Source organism: Sarcophilus harrisii, chromosome 1 (genome assembly GCF_902635505.1).
Source record: "Sarcophilus harrisii chromosome 1, mSarHar1.11, whole genome shotgun sequence".
Classification (NCBI taxonomy): domain Eukaryota; kingdom Metazoa; phylum Chordata; class Mammalia; order Dasyuromorphia; family Dasyuridae; genus Sarcophilus; species Sarcophilus harrisii.
In genome coordinates, this window is record NC_045426.1 from 172,907,786 (window position 1) to 172,928,545 (window position 20,760).

Sequence of the window (20,760 nt, forward strand, 5' to 3'; positions counted from 1 at the left end):
ATGTTACAAAAGAATGTGGCCTTTTCTATTAAAAAACATATTTTGGAAGAAATTTTGGATTTTGTAAGAACACTTGTAGTCAGATAATCATTTTGCTATTTTTTCAACTTTGCTAAAGTTGTGAATTGTTTCTAGTAGTTTTTTAGCTGATCCTTTAGGACTCTCTAAATATATCATTATCATCTGCAAAAAGTGATAATTTGGTTTCCTCATGACCTACTATAATTCCTTTAATTTCTTTTTCTTCTCTTATTGCCAAAGCTAACATTTCTAATGCAATATTAAATAGTAACAGTGATAGTGGGGAATCTTATTCCCCTCCTTTCCCCATCTTACAGGGAATGGTTCTAGTTTGTCCCTATTACATATGATACTTGCTGATGGTTTTAAATAGATACTACTGATCATTTTAAGGAATCATTCTGCTATTTAATCAATCAACATTTTAAAAGTATCTATTGTATGCTAGGCACTATGATAAGCTCTAGAGATGCAAAAGAAAATGTAACATGATCCCTTTCCTAATGGAGCTCACATGGAAGAGACAAAATGCAAACAAAGTCATACAAACTAGTAACATAAAGGATAAATAGGAAATCATTAACATAGGGAAGACTCTGGAACTAAAATGCTATCTGTAGAAGATGGGATTTTAGATAAGATTTAAAGGAAGTCAGAGAAATCAGTAGGCAAAATTGAGGAACAATGTGGGGGACAGCCAGAGAAAATGCCTGGAACAGAGTGTCTTATCCATGGAAAGACCAAAAGCCTAGTGCACTTGGAACAAAGACTATATATTGAAGAGTAAGATGTGAAAAGATCGGAAAGGTAGAAGTGGGCTAGTTTTTGAAGGACTTTGAATGCCATATGATTTATACTTGATCATGGAAGCTATAGGGAGTCACTAAAGTTTATTCAGAAGGGCAATGAGATGGTCATTTTTCAGGAAAAGAAATGGTGTCTGGATAGAGAGTGGATCAAATTGAGGAAAGACTTGAGGCAGGCAGACTCACCAGCAGGATATTGTAATAATCCAAGTATGAAGTGATGAAGGCTTGTATCAGTGGTGGCAATGTTATAGGAGAGAAGAAAGTGCATTCAAGAGATGTTTCAAAGATGAAATCTTCAGCAATGATTGGATAGATCATTGCTGTAGATTTTTTTTGGAGAGAGAATGAGGGGTAAAGGATGACACCTAGGCTTTGAGTTTGAGAGATTGGGAGGATGGTGGTGTATCTTTTAGTAACAGGGAACATAAGAGCTGGGGAGGGTTTAGGGAAAAGATAATGAGTTTATTTAGTTTTAATGTTTAGTTTAAAATCTCTACTAGACATCCGATTTGAGATGATTGAAAGGCAGATGGAGATGAAAGATTAGAGGTCAGCAGAGAATTTCAAGCAGGAAAAGTATATTTGTGAAACAGCAAAAGTAGATATGGTATTTAAGTCCATGGGAGTTGATCTCAAGTGGGATAGTTTAGAGGGAAAAGAGAAGTGAGCCTAAGACAGCGCTTAGAAGGATACTTACAATTAGAAGGATGAAGATTCTGCAAAGAAAATTTAGAAGAAATGCTCAGAGAGGTTGAATGGGGAATTAGGAAAGAATAGACTCCTGAAATCCTAAAGAAAAGAGAATATCAAAGAATAAATGATCAACATTATTAAAGGCTTTAGGGAATAAAGATTGAGTTTCTCATTGGATTTAGCAACTAAGAGAACACACAAAGTTAAAATAAGGAGTTGGTGGAGCAGAATCCATTATGCTTCCGCTGAAGTTAAAAAAGGCAGGGTAGCCATAATAATCTCAGATAAAGTAAAAGCAAAAATAGACCTGTTTAAAAGGAATGAACAATCTGCTAAAAGGAACTATAAACAATGAAGCAAAATCAATATAAAACATATGCACCAAATGGCATAGCATCCAAATTCTTTTTTCAATTTTTCAATTAAATTTATTTTCATTCAAATTCTTAAGGGAAAAATTAAATAAGTATATGAGGTACTATAAATAATATTAGATCTCTCTGTGTCTCTTTCTGTCTCCTTCCCTCCCCCCTCTCTATTTCTCTTCACACACACTGAATTATATATCAGTATTTAAAGGAAAAGCTAACTTAATTGCAAGGAGAAATAGACAGTGAAATTATAATGGAGTACCTCAATATACCCCCTTTCAGACCTAGACCAAATCTAACAAAAAAAAAAAAAAAATCAAGAAAAACCTAAAGAACCCTAATTCAAAATTTAGAAAAGTTAGATACGACAGATTTTTAGCAGCTACTTAATAGGAATAGAAATGAGTTTATTTCTAGTTATGCACTTTTGCAAATATAAGCATGGAGAGACAAGAGGAAAGAGTAGAGAATGTTTAACTCTATCATTCTGCTCTAAACATCTTTTAAAATAATGCTTCAAATCACATTCTGGAGTGACAGAGCCAAAGACAATATTGAAGATTGAAAGAATGACCTATGATTGGGGGTAAGGATAGACTAGCGGGGAAGGCTGATCTGGAGCCCATTTAGATGAAACACAATGATGAGACTAGATCTAAGTGGTGACAGAAGCAGCAGCAGAGACAATAAGGGAATCTGTCAACTAGTCAGAAAGAGATTAGAGTATCCCTACACTAGTACTGAATTTAGAACCAGACATTAGTTGGCAGTTCATTGCCTATACCCACTTCCTGATCATAGTTCAAGGGCAGAGAGGAGAGGAGCATTTTTGGTCAAGAGGGAATGGAATCCTTGAAGGGCAGTGTCACTTCTAGCCCAAGGTCTCAGGGACTCTAAGGAGCAGTGTTGTTTCTAGTCCCAAGGAAGAAGGGACCCTGAAGATAAGTATTGATTGAAATTCTAAGGGATCAAGTGTGCTTCTTAAGTGAGGACCACATTGTAGATCAAGTGAGCAGTGACCACACCTCTCTCCAGATCTCAGTACCTTGGAAGCATTGAAAACTTTCAAACCCCTAGATCTAACTTTGAAAATAGTATGAAAAAACACGAAACTTGAGACAGTCACCCCATCTAGATGCTGAGAACAGATCCCAACATAAACATAAAATCTCAAATCAAGAAATGATCGAAAAATGAACAAACAACAACAACAAAGAACCTGACTATGATAAGTTATTTAATGATGACAGGAAGATCAAAACATAAAGACAAAAGACGGCAATGAAATCAAAACAGTAAAGCCTCAAGGAAAAATGTGAATTGAACACAAGACCAACAAGAATTCCTGGAAGAGCTAAAAGATGATTTTCAAAATCAAATTTTCCCCTCTATGAGTCATAGAGGGAAAAAAAGATAAAGAAATAAAAGTAAAAGAGGAAAATTATGAAAAGACAATAAATAGCATGGTAAAAGAGACAAAAAAAATTGAAGAAAATAATTCCTTAAAAATAGAATTGGCCAAATGAAAAAAAGGTACAAAAATTAACTGATGAAAATGACTCCTTAAAAAGCAGAACTGGCCAAATAGAAAAAGAAATGTAAAAGGTCACTGAAGAAAATAATTCCTTAAAAGTTAGAATTGGGCAAGTGGAAGCTAATGACTCAAGACATTAAAAAAGAAGGTTAAAAAATGAAAAAATAGAAGAAAATGTTAAATATCTTATAGAAAAAAACAACTTGCCTAGAAAATAGATGGAGGAGAAATAATTCAAGATTTATTGGACTACCTTAAAGCCTAATCAAAGAAAGAGCCTAGACATGATATTTCAAGAAATTTATTAAGGGAAAATGATGTGATACATTACAACTAGAGGTTAATGGAAGGAATCCATCTGATAGTTCCTGAAAGATATCCCAAATGAAAATTCTTAGGAATATAATATGCAAATTCCAGGACCCACCAAGTCAAAGATAAAATACTTCAGGCAGCCATAAAGCAATCATTCAACCATGGAACCTCAGTAAGATCACAGAAAATCTTGCAACTACCACATTAAAGGAATGGATACTTGGAATATGATATTCCAAAAGGCAGAAGAACTGGGATTATAACCAAGAATAATTTACCCAGAAATTTTTTTTTACCCTTTAAAGGGTAAAAATGAAATTAATGAAAAACAAGATTTTTGATCATCCTGATGAAAAGACTGGAATTGAATTGACAAATTGACTTTGAAATAAATATAAGGCAGAAGAAGCATAAAGATGTAACTTGAAAGACAAATTGTAAGGGACTCAGTAGGGGTTAAACTATCTTTCTGTGTGGGAAAGTGATATATATATTTTCTAAGAAATTTTTTAATCATTATTAGGGCAGTTAGGAGGATTCTACATAAATAGAGTGCAGGAGAGAGTTGATTTTGTTGGGATGGTATTTAAAAAATGGATAGGAAAAAAAGAAGGAATACCCTGAGAGAAGGGAGAAGAGAGAGAAAGAATGAAGGAAATTATCTCACATGAAAGAGGCACTCCATGAAGAACTTTTAGAGTGAAAGAAAGTATAGGATAGCAGATAATGCTTTATCAGTTTTAAATTTAAATTGGTCATAGAAATCTATCTTAGCTAACATGGAAGTATGACAGAAAGGAGATAATAGAAAATGGAGGAATTTGTAAAAGGAAGTCAAATAAAAGAAAGCAGTGATCAGAAACAAAAGATATTTTAGAGAAGGGAGAGGATAAAAAGGATAAACAGAAGAAATAGGATAGAAGGAAATGCAGAATTAGTAATCATAACTATGAATGTGAATGGGATAAGCCCACCCATAAAATGGAACAAGATAACAGAATGGATTAGAAACCAGAATCCAATTATATGTTGTTTATGAGAAACAAATTTGAAGCATAAAGATATTATACACAGTAACAACAGTATTGTAGAGATTACCAAATGTGAAAGATTTACTACCCTGATTAATTAGTGATCTAAAACAATTCCAAAGGACACAGGATGAAATAATGTTATTTTCCTCCAAAGAGAATGGATGAATTCTGAATGCACATTAAAGCATATTTTTAATAATTTATTTTATCTTTATTCTTTTATTTTGTTTGTGGTTTCTTTTGCAATATGGCTAATATGGAGATTTGCTTTGCATGACTTCTAATATATAATTGAAGTCAAATTACTGCCTTCTCAGGGAAAGGGGAGAACACGGGAAGGAGGAAGAGAATTTGCAATTCAAAATTTTAAAAAAAAAGTTAAAATTTTTATGATTAATTATGAAATATTTAGGAAAGGAGGAAGGAAGAAGGAAGGAGGGAAAAAGGAAGGAAGGAAAGAAATTAGTTGAGAGCTTATAATGCTGGAGAGACTGAGGCAAGATAGAAATTCGAGAGTTTCTAATATTTTATTTGAGAGGGAAAGATTGTCTGGGGCCAAAACAGGATCCATGTTAACCCCAGCAGACTGCATAGGACTCAAGTCTCAAAGCAGTATGTAGGGAGTGAAGAATTGCAGAGATTTTTATAGACTCCAGCTATCAGGGAGACAAAGGCAGGGTGAAGTGAGCACTGGTGAATGGGAATTTCCAGAACCATAAAATTGGTTCAAACAGGAATGATCATAAGTCCCTATAAGTTGGGAGTGAAGTAGGTAATCAAAGTAGAGACAGGAAGTCTTGAAGGAGAGATAAAAGGTGCCAGCTAGGTATTTGAGATGAGCCATCTGCTCTTATAGAATGCTAATGGTCAGGGCTCTCAGCCCTAATTTATATCCATTCTAATGGTCAGGAGGGGGGGGGGGGTTTCAATCAGGGGGACTGAGGCAGAACAGTTAAAGGAAACTGAGGCAGAACAATTAAAGGAAACTGTGGCATAACAAGCTGTTCCCTCCATATAGCATAATGTCTTTGTAGGGCTTTAAGAAAGACAAGAGATGTATGTAGTTTCTTGTCTGCACCCTTCCCCTCCCACCCCCTTCAGAGTACTTTGATTTTATTCTTGGTAGGTTAACCTTTCCAGGAAAGGGGAACTGGGTATATCCCCCAAGTGTAAATGGAAGAGATGGGTGGAAACAGGTTGCTTTCTTCAATTACTCTTTATTATTACTTTTCCTTTATAAATAAATAAATAGAAAAAAAAGTCCTAATTACAATTTAATTATTTCATTTCATTAAAACTTAAATGACTTTTTTTCTATTTTTCCAAAATCTCAGTCTATTTTGATTTATTTATCTTGAAGCCTATCAGAAAGAAAACATTATAAAAATAATTGAGACTAATTGAAGCATTTTCAGATAAAATTTCAAGAGGACCTTCAAGATAGAAGCTGCCCACAAGACAAGAGGTTAATCAAATAATAAATAAATCAAAATAATTATTTCATTTCATTAAAACTCAAGTGCTACCCAGAATTTTTACTTTCACTAAAGTGCTTCTAAATGTTGGCAAGCTCTGGAATTTTGTTTATTGGCTTCTTAACGAATTTCTGGTACCCAAAGTATTAAAAGTTCCTGCCTTTTTCAGCTGCTTACATTAAATAAGAAGACTTTTAAAGTATGGTTTTGCTGCTAATTAGTGTTTGGTTTTTCAGTTACTAATTTATCTATAGCTAAGTGAGAGGAATCATCTTTTCTATTAAGCTTCTTACTTTCTTGTAGTAGTTTGGTATTTCCTTCCCTCCTATATCAGAAATTTAAAAGCTGAGGAAACCTTCTCCCCTCCCCCAACAAAATAGTATTTCTTTATATTCACTAGAAGATATGTTAAGTACCATCATTCTGATTGAAAAAAAGTTTCCTTATTAACTTAGTTAACTTCTTATTTCACTTGTTTATCAATACTAAATTAATAATAATCATTCTTTGCTAATTATTAAGATTTTAAAATTTGTTGTCATACTAAAGTTGTATTTCTTTAAAGAAGCCAGACCCTTTTTTCTCTATTAAAAAAAAAAACCACTCTAAACTTTTTAGACAGCTCTAAAGAACAGTTATATAGTGGTTTTCTCACACTGTGTGAAATTCAAATAAAAATAAATGACAGAAAGCATAATCAAAATGGGATTGAGACTTGGTGACTCCATTGGAGAAGAAAGAATAAAGGATATAGAAGAGAAGTTATATCATTTTGTCATTGACCTTCATTAAATTACACCTATTGTACTACTCACCATAAGTGTAAAGTAATAAGGACTGAAGAAAGAGGATTGAGTCAGAAGTGGAGTTAAAGGATTTCAATGGCAGAAACTGAATGAAGATTTAAGAAAAAGAAATATTTCAGAAGTGGTAGGTTTATTACATTTAAAGAAAAAGGATATTTTCACATTAGTGAGAAAATACCCTATGATTTCAGAGACTACAATGTTTATAAAAGTTTCAGAATAGAAACTTAAAACTCATTGAGGGCATTGACAGTGACCCTTTTAATTTTTATATGTCCAGGACTTAGCATAATACCTTAATAAATATTTGTTAAATTGTTTAGTTACACTGTTCTATAGCAATATGCAATATATTCTATTATAAATACAATAGACTTGGCAAAAAACTGCAACAGGATTATTTCAGGATGAATTTTGCTTGCTGTTTTTGGCATTTAACATTTGTTGAACCTAATTTTCCCCCTCCTCTTCTCTCAATTTACACAATAGTTTGTTTAAGGAACTTGAGGATTTCTTAATGGCACATGTGGCAACTGAAAACAGTTGATAACCCTGCTAAGTCTAACCCTCTTAATCCCTCTCACATTTACTTAGCCACTATCATGAATCTAAAGGGATTCTCTCTCATGGATCTAGTTCAGAAGAGACTCACCAAGGGAACAGATGCCTACTCAATACTCTCTTCACATATATATCATGCAGGAGAATACAAAATAGGAAAGTACTTTACAGAGAAAGGAAAATTAGAATCACCTAAACTCAGTGGTTTAATGAGGACATGATTCCTGTCAAAGGAACTTATAGACTGTGGCTGATTAGCTCAGGTAGTTAGAATACTCAGTTAATGAAGGCAAAGGGATGAGCTTGGCTTGTGTGAATTTATTTTCTTAGCTTTGTTTAATGGCCATAAACTGAACCCTTATCTCTGGCCAGCCATAGATAGTATTCACACAGATGCATGCCATTGGTCACAAGATGTGAAAGGGAGGCCGTGTGTTACAGTGTAATGATTATTAACTATGGAGACCAAAAATCTAGGGCCAAACCATTCCTCTGATAGCATTCCCACTATTTGGAGCAAGTTACTTCCTGGGCCTTCATTTCCTCATCTTTAAAATAAAGGCTTTAGACTATAGCCTCTATTCTCTTTTAGTCTAGATTATGATTTTCTAGTTGAAATGAAACAGCCCGAATTTATACACTGTGTTAGAAAAACAATGGGAAGTGTATGTCTTAGTAATAGTAACATAGTTTTGCCAACTTCATCAGACAAAACAACAAATATTTATTAATATGTGCAAGATAATGGGAGATAAAAAGACAAAACAATTGTCCTTGTCCCTAAGGAACTTATAGTCCTTGAAATTTAGTCTGGGAAATGATAGAACTTAAAGGACAGATAACAAAGACTAGTAATAAGTCATTAAATGAAGTATGGAGAAGTGCTTTATATTCTTATTGCTTTACAAGGTATAAAGAACTTCAAAAATGATTTTCATTATTTAGAGTACAGCTGTTTATTGACTTACCAATGATTAGCCATCCTCCTAATGACTGTTTTTAAAAATGAGGCACACTTTTTAAGAGCCTGAAAACGTAGGAGAAAACTTTGAGGAGCCTGATCCTTGGTAGCTTAGAAGAGAGCCACTATGAAGGAAGAACACACTTGAAAAGTGCTTATTCCTTCATGCTGGAGCAGGGAAGTGGAGTTCTCTTTTACTCTCCTATCCTCATTGGTGATGATGTCTTTAAAAGGAGCAAGGCATAGAAACACATAGCCAAAGATAAGAGACGTATCTCTGGAGTGTGATGTGTTTTAGGAGCTGAGTGACTAGCTTAGCAAAAGCACTGTGCTCAGAGGGCATTAGAATGTTAGGAAATGAGAAAGGATGCAGAGATTCTTTAGTACTAGAGGCAGATGGTATATGTTTTGTAGTTTTATGTCTTTCTAGTGAAGTAATCTAGGTGTGTGCTCACTAATCCCACTGATTCTGTAGGTCCTTGTGGTAGAATGTGCCTAGATTTATTAAGGGAAAGTTTTATTATTACTGTTCTTATGATAGCATCTCAGTAAATACTTTAAGCTGCTGGTGTCTATTAACTGAATCAACCTGTTAACAGGCTCAGGAATTCTACTTTTAGGAGTGTGGATCCACACAGTATTTTAAAGGTGAGGAAGTAGCTCCCTGGAAGACCTAAATTGGAGCCCAAGAGAGTAAAGTTGGAGAATAGTTCCAAGAAGGGACATTATTTAAATACATAGAAAACATAAAGTAAATGGAAGGCTGTTTGTTGGGGATGGGAGGTATTAGTAGCGGAGGGCATTAGAAAAGGATCAAGACAGTATTTAAGCTAAACCTGAAGGAAACTGAATTCTAAAGGCAGCAGCAATAACCTGTGTGAGATGGAGATGGAAGGATGGATGTAGATATATGGAGAGACGTGTATTTGTATAATAGCAAGAAGGCCATTCTGGTTAGAACATCTATGTGAATGACAGTAACATCCTTTTTATCTGGGACAGATAGGCTGAATCAACAAAAAAGATGAAAGAATAGATCAATAAATTGGGCCCCAATTAAAAACCCAACAAATTAAAAAAAAAAACCACCTTAATTAAACATCAAAATAGAAATTTTGAAAATCAAAGAAGAGATTAATAAAATTGAAAGCAAACAAAAAAACAAAAATAAGCATAGGGGGAAAAATAGCAAGTTTGAATAAAAAGAAACAAAATACCAATATCAGAAATGAAAAAGAACATGTAACAATAAAAAAAAAAAATAAAAGGAATTGTTATAAACTATTCTGCTTGACTAAGTATCATTTAAACATCAACCTAATGAAATGGATGAATATTTACAAAAATATAAAATGTCCATATTAAAAGAATAAAAAGTGAAGAAGTTGAATGACCCGATTTCAGAATAAAAAATGAACAAGTCATATTCTAATTTCTGGGAACAATGTGCCAGATCTTTGGTGTTTGATTTGAGAATCCAACATCTTATTCTCTGAGTTCCTAATTTTAGTTCCTATTTGTAAAAAAGACATTACTCTCGTTCTCATTCTCTGTGGGGCCCACTGTAGTAATTTAGTAAAAAAATTTCAGAGTCCCTTCATCTAATATAGACTCTACAAAAGTCAGAAAGTAGAATCAAGATGAATTGTATTCAGATGTCATACAGTTAACATAGATGTATTCATTTTTCTTATACCCAGTAGGATAATTGTGAGATAAGTTAAAAAAACAAAACAAAACCCTTAATGAAAAGCTGTTAAAGTATATGGAAACACAAAAGTTCTCAAATACCTTTTCATTATGGGGCAACTAGAAATATCTCAGCAAATAAGCAATCAGGAAAGATGAGGTTGCTTTCTTCAATTACTTGATTAACCTCTTGTCTTGTGGGCAGCTTCTATCTTGAAGGTCCTTTTGAGATTTTATCTGAAAATGCTTCAATTAGTCTCAATTATTTTTATAATGTTTTCTTTCTGATAGACGTCAAGATTTTACTTTGTGCTTCTTCTTTAAAATGATAATTGTGAATAAATTTTGCATTGAAAATCTAATTGACAATCTTTTATTGAACTTAAGTAATGTAATTACATTTTTTTAATTGACAAATTCCTAAACTAATAGAAAAACTATTTATTTTCAGGAAGATGATGAAGGAGCCAGGAATAGCGACCTGAATTTGGTAAGTAGTGATTTTTATATTCTATCCTAGTAGTGTTACTCTTTGTTTTTGTTTTTTTCGGAGATGGGAAGGGTGCTCTAAAATCTAATCTTATTAAATTGAGATATTTACTTATAGTTTTTTTTTAAAAAGCTCTTCACAAATTTTTCCTATTTTCATATATAATGAGATACTTTATAGTTGTAAACTCTAGGAGAAAAATCTGTGGTTATAACTAATAAAAATAGCTATCACCATGAAAAGATATTCACAACAATTTTAAAAATTCCCAATTAGAGCAGTGCCAAATTCATTGAAAATTTTGAATTTTTCCAAAGTGACCTTTTTTTTGAGGAAAGGAAAATTAGATTCATTTGTTTAACAATTCCCCAACTAATAAGAATTACTTTGTTTCTAATTTTTTTCACAAAAAGAGTTGCTATACTTTATGGACACTTTCTTCTTATTGGTGGCTTTCTTGGGGGCATAAGCCCCAATAATGGAATCTCTAATTCAGAGTAGAGACATTTTAGTCTACTTATTAATTCCAAATTTTTTTCCAAAGTGGTTGAATGGTACAGTAAAAATTGGGAAGAGAAATGAGAGTGATATAAGTTGTTGTTTGTCCTTTGTTCCCAAAGAGGACAATGGCATTAGGGAGGGGATGCTGTAACATGTGAGTGAATTGGATTAAAGTGAGGGAGGCCTGGGCATGGTCACTTGTCTCACTTTCCCTTCCAGAACTGTCTGGGTCCAGTGGCTAGACATGGATCAGAACTACTGGAGATGGCCCTGGATGCAATGGGAGACCTTGACCTTTTTTAAGCTGAAGTCTTCAAAAGTCTTCAAACTCAGTGTGACTGAGGCAATCAATGGCCATTCAGTGATTGAGGCTAGGTGGCAGTAGAGGAAAAGAATCTCCTCTTTTACCTACCCCCCCCCCCCCCCCATCTAAATAAATAAATGAATGGGAGGGTAAGACCTCAGGATTTCTGTCCAAAGCAGATATTACTGCTACTTACATTCAATCTGAGTCAATATGGACCCTACCAATGATTGAAAGGGGCTTGGCTTAGAACCTATTGGTGGCTCATTAGAATCAGATTGGTTTTGCTTTAAGACCTGGTCCTTAAGAAATAAATCTAGCCAGCAAACCCCAAGAAATCTTGGGAGGGTTCAGAGGTGCAAAAGAAAAAAATGCTTTTTAGAGCAGCTGTAGGAATGGTATAATACGTTCTATGGACAGAGGGAGGAAAGGAGAGAAGGAGGACAGAAGAGAAGGAGAGAGGATAGGAGAAAGGGAAGGAAGGAAGTAGACTTCTAACTGACGAATTTCAGGTTTTTTTTTTAAAGTTATTGTTTGTGAGTGAAAGTTGCATATTATAATATTTCATAGTATTTGTCACATTGCCACCAGAGATAATTCTGTAGATCAATTTATTATTTTTGATGAATGATTTTTTTGAAGACAAAACAGTTTTCTTTTAGGATAGGAAATTTACTTGTGTTATTGGTTGAGTTTCAGTAACATGGCACAAATGATAAATATTAATTTGCTATTTCATTGAGAGCTGCTATTTATTTCCTTTTCAGTTAGGTTCATTTTTAGTTTTTCTAAAATTTATCTTTACAAGTTAAAGATTCTTAGAATTTTTTTTTTTTTTTAAACAGTGAATAGTCAGTATACTTACAGGTAAAAATTAGTCTATGGCTTTTCTTAAAGTACATTATTCTTTTGCTACAACTTGATTATCTGACAAATCTGCTGAATTGCTGACATCACTCTTGGCAGCAGGCTTGCTCAGGAAGCCAATATTCATGTTGTAGGCAGCAAACAGTTGCTTTAACTTTTTTCTCAAAATGATTCCGTTAACTTCACCCTGCACTTACATACTCATTTACTTCTATAGATAGCCAGGCACAGAGAAGCAATGGCTCATGAAACAAAATAATAACAGGAAAATGAACAGTAACAGGGTCAGAATTTGAAAAATCAAAATGGTGATGCTTTGGATTTTATGACTTCTTTAGTGGCTTCACACATGGGCAGCCTCACAACATCCCCAAATAGGAAGCTTCAAAAGAGATTAAAAATAACAAAACAAAACAGTCCTATTCCTCTTTTTCTCTCTTTGTGCTGAATTTCTTGACTTTTCTTGTATTCTCATCCTTCTCAGACATAGAGCTTCTTACCAAAGACATTACCTTTGGTTCCAAATCAAAATGTTGGTTGGTACATCTGCTATCACATGGATATTATTACATAGTCAAATAAAGACTAGAAAAACATCGTTCTCCAGTCTGTCTGCATTTGGAATATTTTTACTCACTGCTGTGAGAACAAACAAGTGCACCCATACAACTATTTCTAAGGTATTGTCTACTTTGTCAGATGATTTTCGCAAAAATGAGATTTCAGGTCTTGCAGGTGTAAATTTTGGTTATCTCTGCTGTTAAGAGAATCACTTAGAAAGGGTAGATAGCATATACATAACATCAAAGATATTTCAACACTACTAAGATTAAAGGCCAGTTTTAATCCCCATCAGAGGTTCTTAACTTGGGGTTCATGAACTTTTTAAAAATAAAATTTAGATAACTATATTTTAATGTAGTAGTTTACATTGCAATTCTCTATATTTTAGTTTAGGCAATTAAAAACATCCTCAAGAAGGAGCCCATATATAGGCTTCACTAGAAGGCCAAAAAGAATTCATGATATTAAAAGCAAACAAACAAATAAAAGCAAAGAATTCTTTCCTAAGATATATCATCCTGTGACTACCATATTGACTCTGACTAAATCCAAAATACCCACTGTGGTGATTGGACTAACTATTTGAACCTAAGGGGAATGTGTAGTTATTGAACAAATTATGCACTGTACTAAAAAACTTAAATATAGCTCTTGTTTTTAAACTTAAGGCTATAGTCCTTTATTTGGACATTACAAACATGACTCTTGTTCCTTTTAGAAAAGCAGAAAAAATAAGGATATGACTGAAGCTTCCCTACCAGTAAAGGCTCTCTTTGTTTCTGTTGTTGCTATTTAAAGAGGAAAATTTTAAGATTGGAGGTGTGTATGTTTAGCAAATATTTGAATACTGTTGTGTGATAACTTCTGTTTACATTCACATATGTGTACGTTACTGGCAACAGTGGAACTCTAACAGCTGAAGTGAGGACAAGCAGGATAAGGGGAGGAAGCAAGATCATTAGCTTAGAGATCTTCTTTCCTAGTCAGCTTGTTTTTGAAGATTAGCGATTCTTTAATTAAACTACAGCTTACTCTGGTGATTATTATCCTTCCTTAATGCATTAAGGTATTCTTGGCAAAAATTGGCTGTCTAATCTGGAATGCAACCTGTTAACAATTTTGCTTTTCAAATTTGGGATAATATCTCAACAAACATTATTATTAACTAATGGTCAGAATTATGACCCATACTTAATTAAGTGGAATTTTTGCCAGAACTATAATCTTATTATTTAAAAAAAATTGATCTAACTACTTAGATTTCAATTGATCTAATACTCTCACCTTTGTTTTTGTATTTTGCTAAAGACTTAGTTCATCTTCTTTAATTTATAAAGGGAAAAGAGAACAATTATTTCATGTTTTCCTTGGCATCCAGATTTTTTTGAGTATTTATTTTAAAATTTCATAAGTTTTTTCTTTGCACTTTGAGATTTTGGTTACTAATTATATTTTCAGTGCCATTAATTTACTACTTATTCCTCTTTGAAGATTTGGTAATACAGTCATTTCTAAAATTTTGCAAATCTAAACATGTTGGCTTCTTCCTTTTGGCCCTGTTGAGTCATACACCATTGTTATGTTTTGGCAAGCATAAAGTCTCCTTGTGATGTTTCTGAAAAAAGTTAAATCTATTATATCTAAGGAATTATTATTATTTTAATATATATCTTCTATGTGGATGGCTTTTGCTTTTAATGCATTGAAGTCTTCATTTGGCTCTAGAAAACTTTTTTTAAAAAAATCAACAAACAAAGTTGCATCTTGTATCTCTGCATTATTTATTCAATTATTTATATTTATATTTATATATATTATTATCTTAATTTTCTAAATCAGTAGTTCAGCTGTATTAGTGACTCTTTGGTATGAGTTTTTCCTTATCTTGCATATATTATGATCAATCTGTGGCTTTTTATCTTGTATGATTATTATCCTTATCTTTCTGTAAATACTTAAAATTAGTCCACACAATGTGCCAGAATTTATCTTCTAGAGCAAAAGGTTTCAACTTTTGGGAGTCATGGAACCCTTTAGCAATCTGGTAAAACCTACGACTTTCTTATAAGAAACCAGTTTTTAAATGTATAAAGTGAATTACATATGATTAGAAAGGGAAACATTGAAATCTAGTTATGTAGATTTATCTAGCTATGTTCATCACTCCTTCTCTACATGTATACACACACACACACACACACACACACACACACATACATATTGTAGTTTATACTTCATTTTTGAAGAGGACTAATGATGTTGAGTTTAGGGTACAGTATTTCCAACTGTGATTAATCAATACAAGTCCAAATAGCTCTACCACAGAGCCTGCCATACCAATAAGATAGTAACAATGGATTTTAGGTGATGTCTTGACTTGTACACTAATGGGACTTAAGTGAGGCAGAATAGTGAGTTATTAGCCTTACTCTATCTTCCAGAGTCATTGAAGTCTAATTGGTGATGACCTTGGTTTCTTCCATAATTACCACACTTTAACTGCTCCATGGTGCTTACTTTAGCCAACTTTGTGGCTCATTTGAACAAATTGTGCTCATTTTCCCATTCCACCAAAGTAAGTCTTTACATGTTTGGGGCATCTCCCCAACTCACCAATGGCTTTGAGGTTGTTTTTTGGTTGCCCTCAATCTGGTTTAGCCTTTCTGCCAAGACAGTTTTATAAGAATTTGGACCTTTTAATTCCTATAGTTTCTTGGAACCACAGGTGAGAGTTAAGTGACAAGTGGACATCAAAATTGGAAAGCACCCCCAAAAAAGGTAGCAGCAAGCCTTTGTACCATAGATGCTGGTCCTCTTGGACAATCCCATACATGTACACATTGGACTTTGTATATAAACATGTGTACATATTCACATACATAAATACACATGTATGTAGGTTAGGTACATAAGTATTTGTATACATACACATTTTTACATACATATGTAGTTTTCTGACCACAAGTTAAAAACTGTTGCTCTAGAATTTTTCTTATTTATTTATTTGCATTGTGTAAGTACTAGAGGAATGTTTGAGTTGTCTGTTGGTTTTATTACTCATTCTTGATAAGTCATCCACCCATCTCTTGCATCTTTGAATAAATCCTTTTTTGTTGCTTCTCTTACATGGTATATTGCAGTTTGCTTAAACCCACCAAAGCCCCGGTCTCCCTATTACCTTTTGGGTGACCCTTCAACTTGAATTCTTTGGAGACTGTAGTATTCATAGTTCATAGGGAGTATGTGATGTTCAGTGAGTATGGCCTCTCATGTGAGGGCTTGCTGAGCCCTCTTCAAGGCTGTTTGATGTCCACCTTCAACCCACTCTCATCTGTGGGTTCCAAAAAGCAATAGCATGTGCAAGGCCCATACTCCTGTAAAACACCTCTGCAGATGGGCTGAACCAGGTTGAGGGTAACTGATGGGCATCAGACCTCTTAATGAGTGAAGGAGATGTCTACTTCAAGCATTCCCTGACAGAATGGGCAGATGAGAACTGTTTGTTTCAAGGGTTATGAAGGTAGCTGAAGCAGGCACTGTGGAGCACTTAGAGTTTGATCAGGCATCAAAGATGCTAAAGCTATTTCTTACATTCCAGGCCATTGCCAGTCATCTTGACTTGTGTTTTGCTATTGGACTTCAGTGACACTGGAAGAGAAAGTGAAGCTGATAACTTTATGCAGCTCTAACTCACTTAAGTCCAATTCATAAACAAATCAAAACTTCATCTGCAATGCCATTGGGCCCCTTTGAAATGAAGAACAAATAACAATAAATCCATAGCTCACAATTGTAAATGACTAGAATACTATTGCTAAAAATTTGGACTCTTTTTTTTTTTTTAAAGGAAGAGGGTGAGAGAGAATAAAAGCACTTTATAATATAGTAATATATAATGTAATATTAAAAAAACAGAAAAAAGAAATGAAAATAGCATGTGTTGATTTTCATTCAATCTGTAGTTCTCTTAATGGATGCAGAAGGCATTTTTTTATCCAGAGGGATTGCCTTAGATCACTGAATCACTGAGAAAACCAAATCTTTCATAGTTGATAATTGCACAATCTTGCTAGTACTATGTACAATGTATTCCTGGTTTTCCTTGTTTTGCACAGCATTAATTAATGTAAATATTTCCAGGCTTTTCTAAAATCAACTTGTTCATCATTTTTTAATAGAACAATAATATTCCAATACTTTCATATACCACAACTCATTCAGCAGTTTCCCAATTGATGGGCATTTGCTCATTTTCCAATTCTTTGTCTATTTCTTCTTGTAACTGGCTCCTCTAAGAATTTGTATGCTCTACCACTTGGTGCATATACATTTTGTATCATTACTACTTCATTGTTTAGGGTGCCCTTTAACAAGATATAGTTTACTTCCTTATCTCTTTTAATTAGATCTTTTTTTACTTTTGCTTTATCTGAGATCAGTATTGCTACCCCTGCTTTTTTTTGCTTCAGCTAAAGCATAATAAATTCTGCTCTAGCCTTTTACCCTTACTCTGTGTGTATCTCTCTATTTCAAATGTGTTTCTTGTAAACAGTATATTGTAGGATAGTGTTTTTTAATCCACTCTGCTATTATCTTCTATGTTATGGGAGAGTTCATCCCATTCACATTCACAGTCATGATTATCAGATCTGAATTTCCCTCTATCCTATTTTCTCCCCTATATATACTTTTATTCTCTCTTTCCACTCTAGTCCCTTCTTAATAGTGTTTTGTTTCTAACCTATCTGCCCTCTACTTGTTCTAATTTCCATCACCCTTCCTCCCTTATCCTAGTCCTTTCTCTTACTGTTTCTGCCCTCTCTTCTATCTAACCTCTCCCTTTTCTTTCCCCTTTCTCCTCCTACTTCTTTATAAGGAAAGATAAATTTTTATATCCAACTAAATGATTAAGTTATTCCCTCTTTGAGCCAAAACTGATAAGATTAAGTTTCAGACAATGCTCATTCCCTTCCCTTCTTTCTCTCTATTGTAATAGGTCTTTTGCACCTTTTCATGTGATCTAATTTGTCCCATTATACCTCCCCTTTCCTCTTTTTCCAGTACAGATCTTTTTCTACCTACCCCTTAATGTCTTTTTCTACTATCTACTATCTACTATCACATCAGAGTCCATTCACAACCACACCCTCTGTCCATGTATGCACTTTCTAACTATCCCAGTAACAGATACAGTTCTCAGAAGTTACAGATATCATTTTCCATACAGGAGTGAAACAGTTTAATCTTTAAATTTTATATTGTATATATATATTTATTTATTTATTTCCACTTTTACCTTTCTATGCTTCTTTTGAATCTTGTTTGAGGATTAAAATTTCTGTTTAGTTTTTTTTTTTTTTAATAGAAATGATTGAAAGCCTCTTAATTCATTGAAAATCCAAGTTCTCCCCTGAAAGATGATGCTTAGTCTTTCTGGATAATTTATTCTTGGTTGTAATCTCAGGTTTTTTGCCTTCTGAGATATGGTATTCCAGGCTCTCTAATCCTTTATTATAGAAGCTACCAGTTCCTGTTGCTCCTTGATACTGAATTGTTTTTGTCTGGCAAATTGTAGTATTTTTTCCTTGAAATTATAATTCAGGAGTTTTGCAAGAGTGTTCCTTTTTTTTTTTTTTTTTTTTTTTTTGTGAGATGTCTTTACGGAAGTGATTGATAGATTCTTTCAATGACTATTTTCCCCTTTGGTTCAAGTATATCAGGACAATTTTCCTTGATGATGTCTTGAAGAATGCTATCCAGGCTTTTTTTTTTTTTTTTTTTTTGCATATACAGTTCACTTCCTGCATATAATGTTATTTACAAAAATTTGGAAAAACTTTTTTGAGTGACATAGTGACATATTTTTCCAGTGAGGTATTTTACATTTCTTTCATTTTCTCATTCTTTTTAGTTTTTTTGACTGATTTTTGATGTCTCATAGAGTCATTAGCTTTCATTTGCCCAAATCTAGTTTTTAATGTGTGATTTTCTTCAATTAGTTTTTGTATCTTTTTTCCCATTTGATTAATTCTACTTTTCAAGGATTTTTTTTTTTTTTGCATTAGGCCAATTGTATTTTTTAAGTAATTGCCATCTTGGGGTAGCTAGATGGCACAGTAGATAGAATACCAGCCCTGAAGTCAGGAGGACCTGAGTCCCAGTCTGGCCTCAGATACGTTATTTTTTAAATAGCTTTTTATTTACAAAACATATGCATGGGTAATTTTTCAACATTGACCCTTGCAAAACCTTGTGTTCCAACTTTTCCCCTCTTTCCTCTCACTCTCTTCCCTAGATGGCATATAGTCCAATACATGTTAAATATGTTAAAGTATATGTTAAATATCTTTTATGTTATGTTTAATAAATATCTCTTTTGTGATGGTTGAGCTCTGCTCCTGGGGTAAAGGGGTAATGCCCCAAACATCCTGTGTAGCACTGAGCCATGTCTTTGAGCACAGGAGCCCCTTGTGTTTGGGTCTTGCTCACAGCAGGAGGTAGCTTTACCTGTTCTTTCCAGGAAACATGCTAGTTTCCCAGAATTTCCCTTCTGAGCTAGGACTGCCCCACCGGTCTGCTCTGCTACTGAGCTAGGACTGAGGGTCTCAGTTGCTGATCTGCTATGTTTAAGACCTCGAATTGGCTTTCCCAGACTCTGCTGGGCTGAACACCACTGACATTTCTTGAAGTCCTTCCAATCTATCTTGAACTAGAGAAGGGTTTCATTCCATTAGATTCTGTTCAGATTCCTGGTTTCATATGGTTTTGGATAGAACCTGGGAGAGCTCGGGCAGCTTCCTGGCTTCACTCTGCCATCTTAGTTCCACCCCCAGAACTCCTCTAGAATTACTCTGGAAAATGTTCTTTGCAATTCATTTCCTGCATATAATGTTATTTACAAAAAGTTGTAAAAACTTTCTTTGAGTGACTATAGATTATCATATTTAGGAGGCTCTTCAATATTCCAGGGCTTAATATTATCAGTATAATGTCACCCAGAAGCAAAGAGCTTCAGGAGGAGTTCCCCAGTTATAGACAATCATTTTCCCATGAGGATTCTGTGATAAACATCCTCTATGACAAAGGCTTACATCCTAGTGAGTGTATGTATTGCTGTTTTATGGCTCATTTTAGAGCAATGATGATAAATTATCAAAGTGATGTTTATTTTGTCATCTTTTAAAGATTCTTTTATTAAAGGAGAAGGTTTTTTAGGCAGTATATTGCTCTATAGTATCAAATACATTTTTATAATCAATAAACCATAAGTACAATACGATTTTGCATTGTCTGTACCTTTCATCAATTTTATGATTTTGAAGATATGTTGTACTATAAAATAGAATTTGTAAAATGTCTGTTCTCTTCTTATACATTTATTCAGGATGCCATCAATTCAAGTGTAGTTTATTTTCATAAGATTTTAGAGAGAAGAGAAACTGGGCATATGTTTGGTATTTGTTAATGTATTTTGAATCCCCTTTTGGATGATAGTGCCATATATGAATTTTGCCATCATTGAGTATATATACACCTTAAGAATTGATCTCTCAATTATTTAAAAATTATATCACCCTCATCAATTTCTTTTATGTATTTTTGGTCTCTTTAAATGGTGAGGTCTTCCAGTCTTGGTTGTATGTAACATTGTATTGCTTCAAGCTTCAGAATACTATGAGACCTTCTTAAGATACATAATCACTCTAAAAAAGTTTGACCTCGTTAAAGTTAAGTAAATCAAAAATGTCAATTTTTTGTACTATGT

The 20,760-nt window shown here is 33.7% G+C and overlaps 1 protein-coding gene across 4 annotated transcripts in view; it reads left to right on the forward strand.

Annotated features, from left to right (window-relative positions):
• Positions 1-20,760, forward strand: part of ATG10 (autophagy related 10) — a 316,201-nt gene that overhangs the window by 119,136 nt on the left and 176,305 nt on the right. For all 4 annotated transcript variants that reach the window (XM_031967128.1, XM_031967131.1, XM_031967124.1 and 1 more), the window contains one exon: positions 10,721-10,759. In XM_031967128.1, the coding sequence (XP_031822988.1) occupies positions 10,721-10,759 (39 nt within the window). The remainder of the gene's footprint in view (positions 1-10,720; positions 10,760-20,760) is intronic.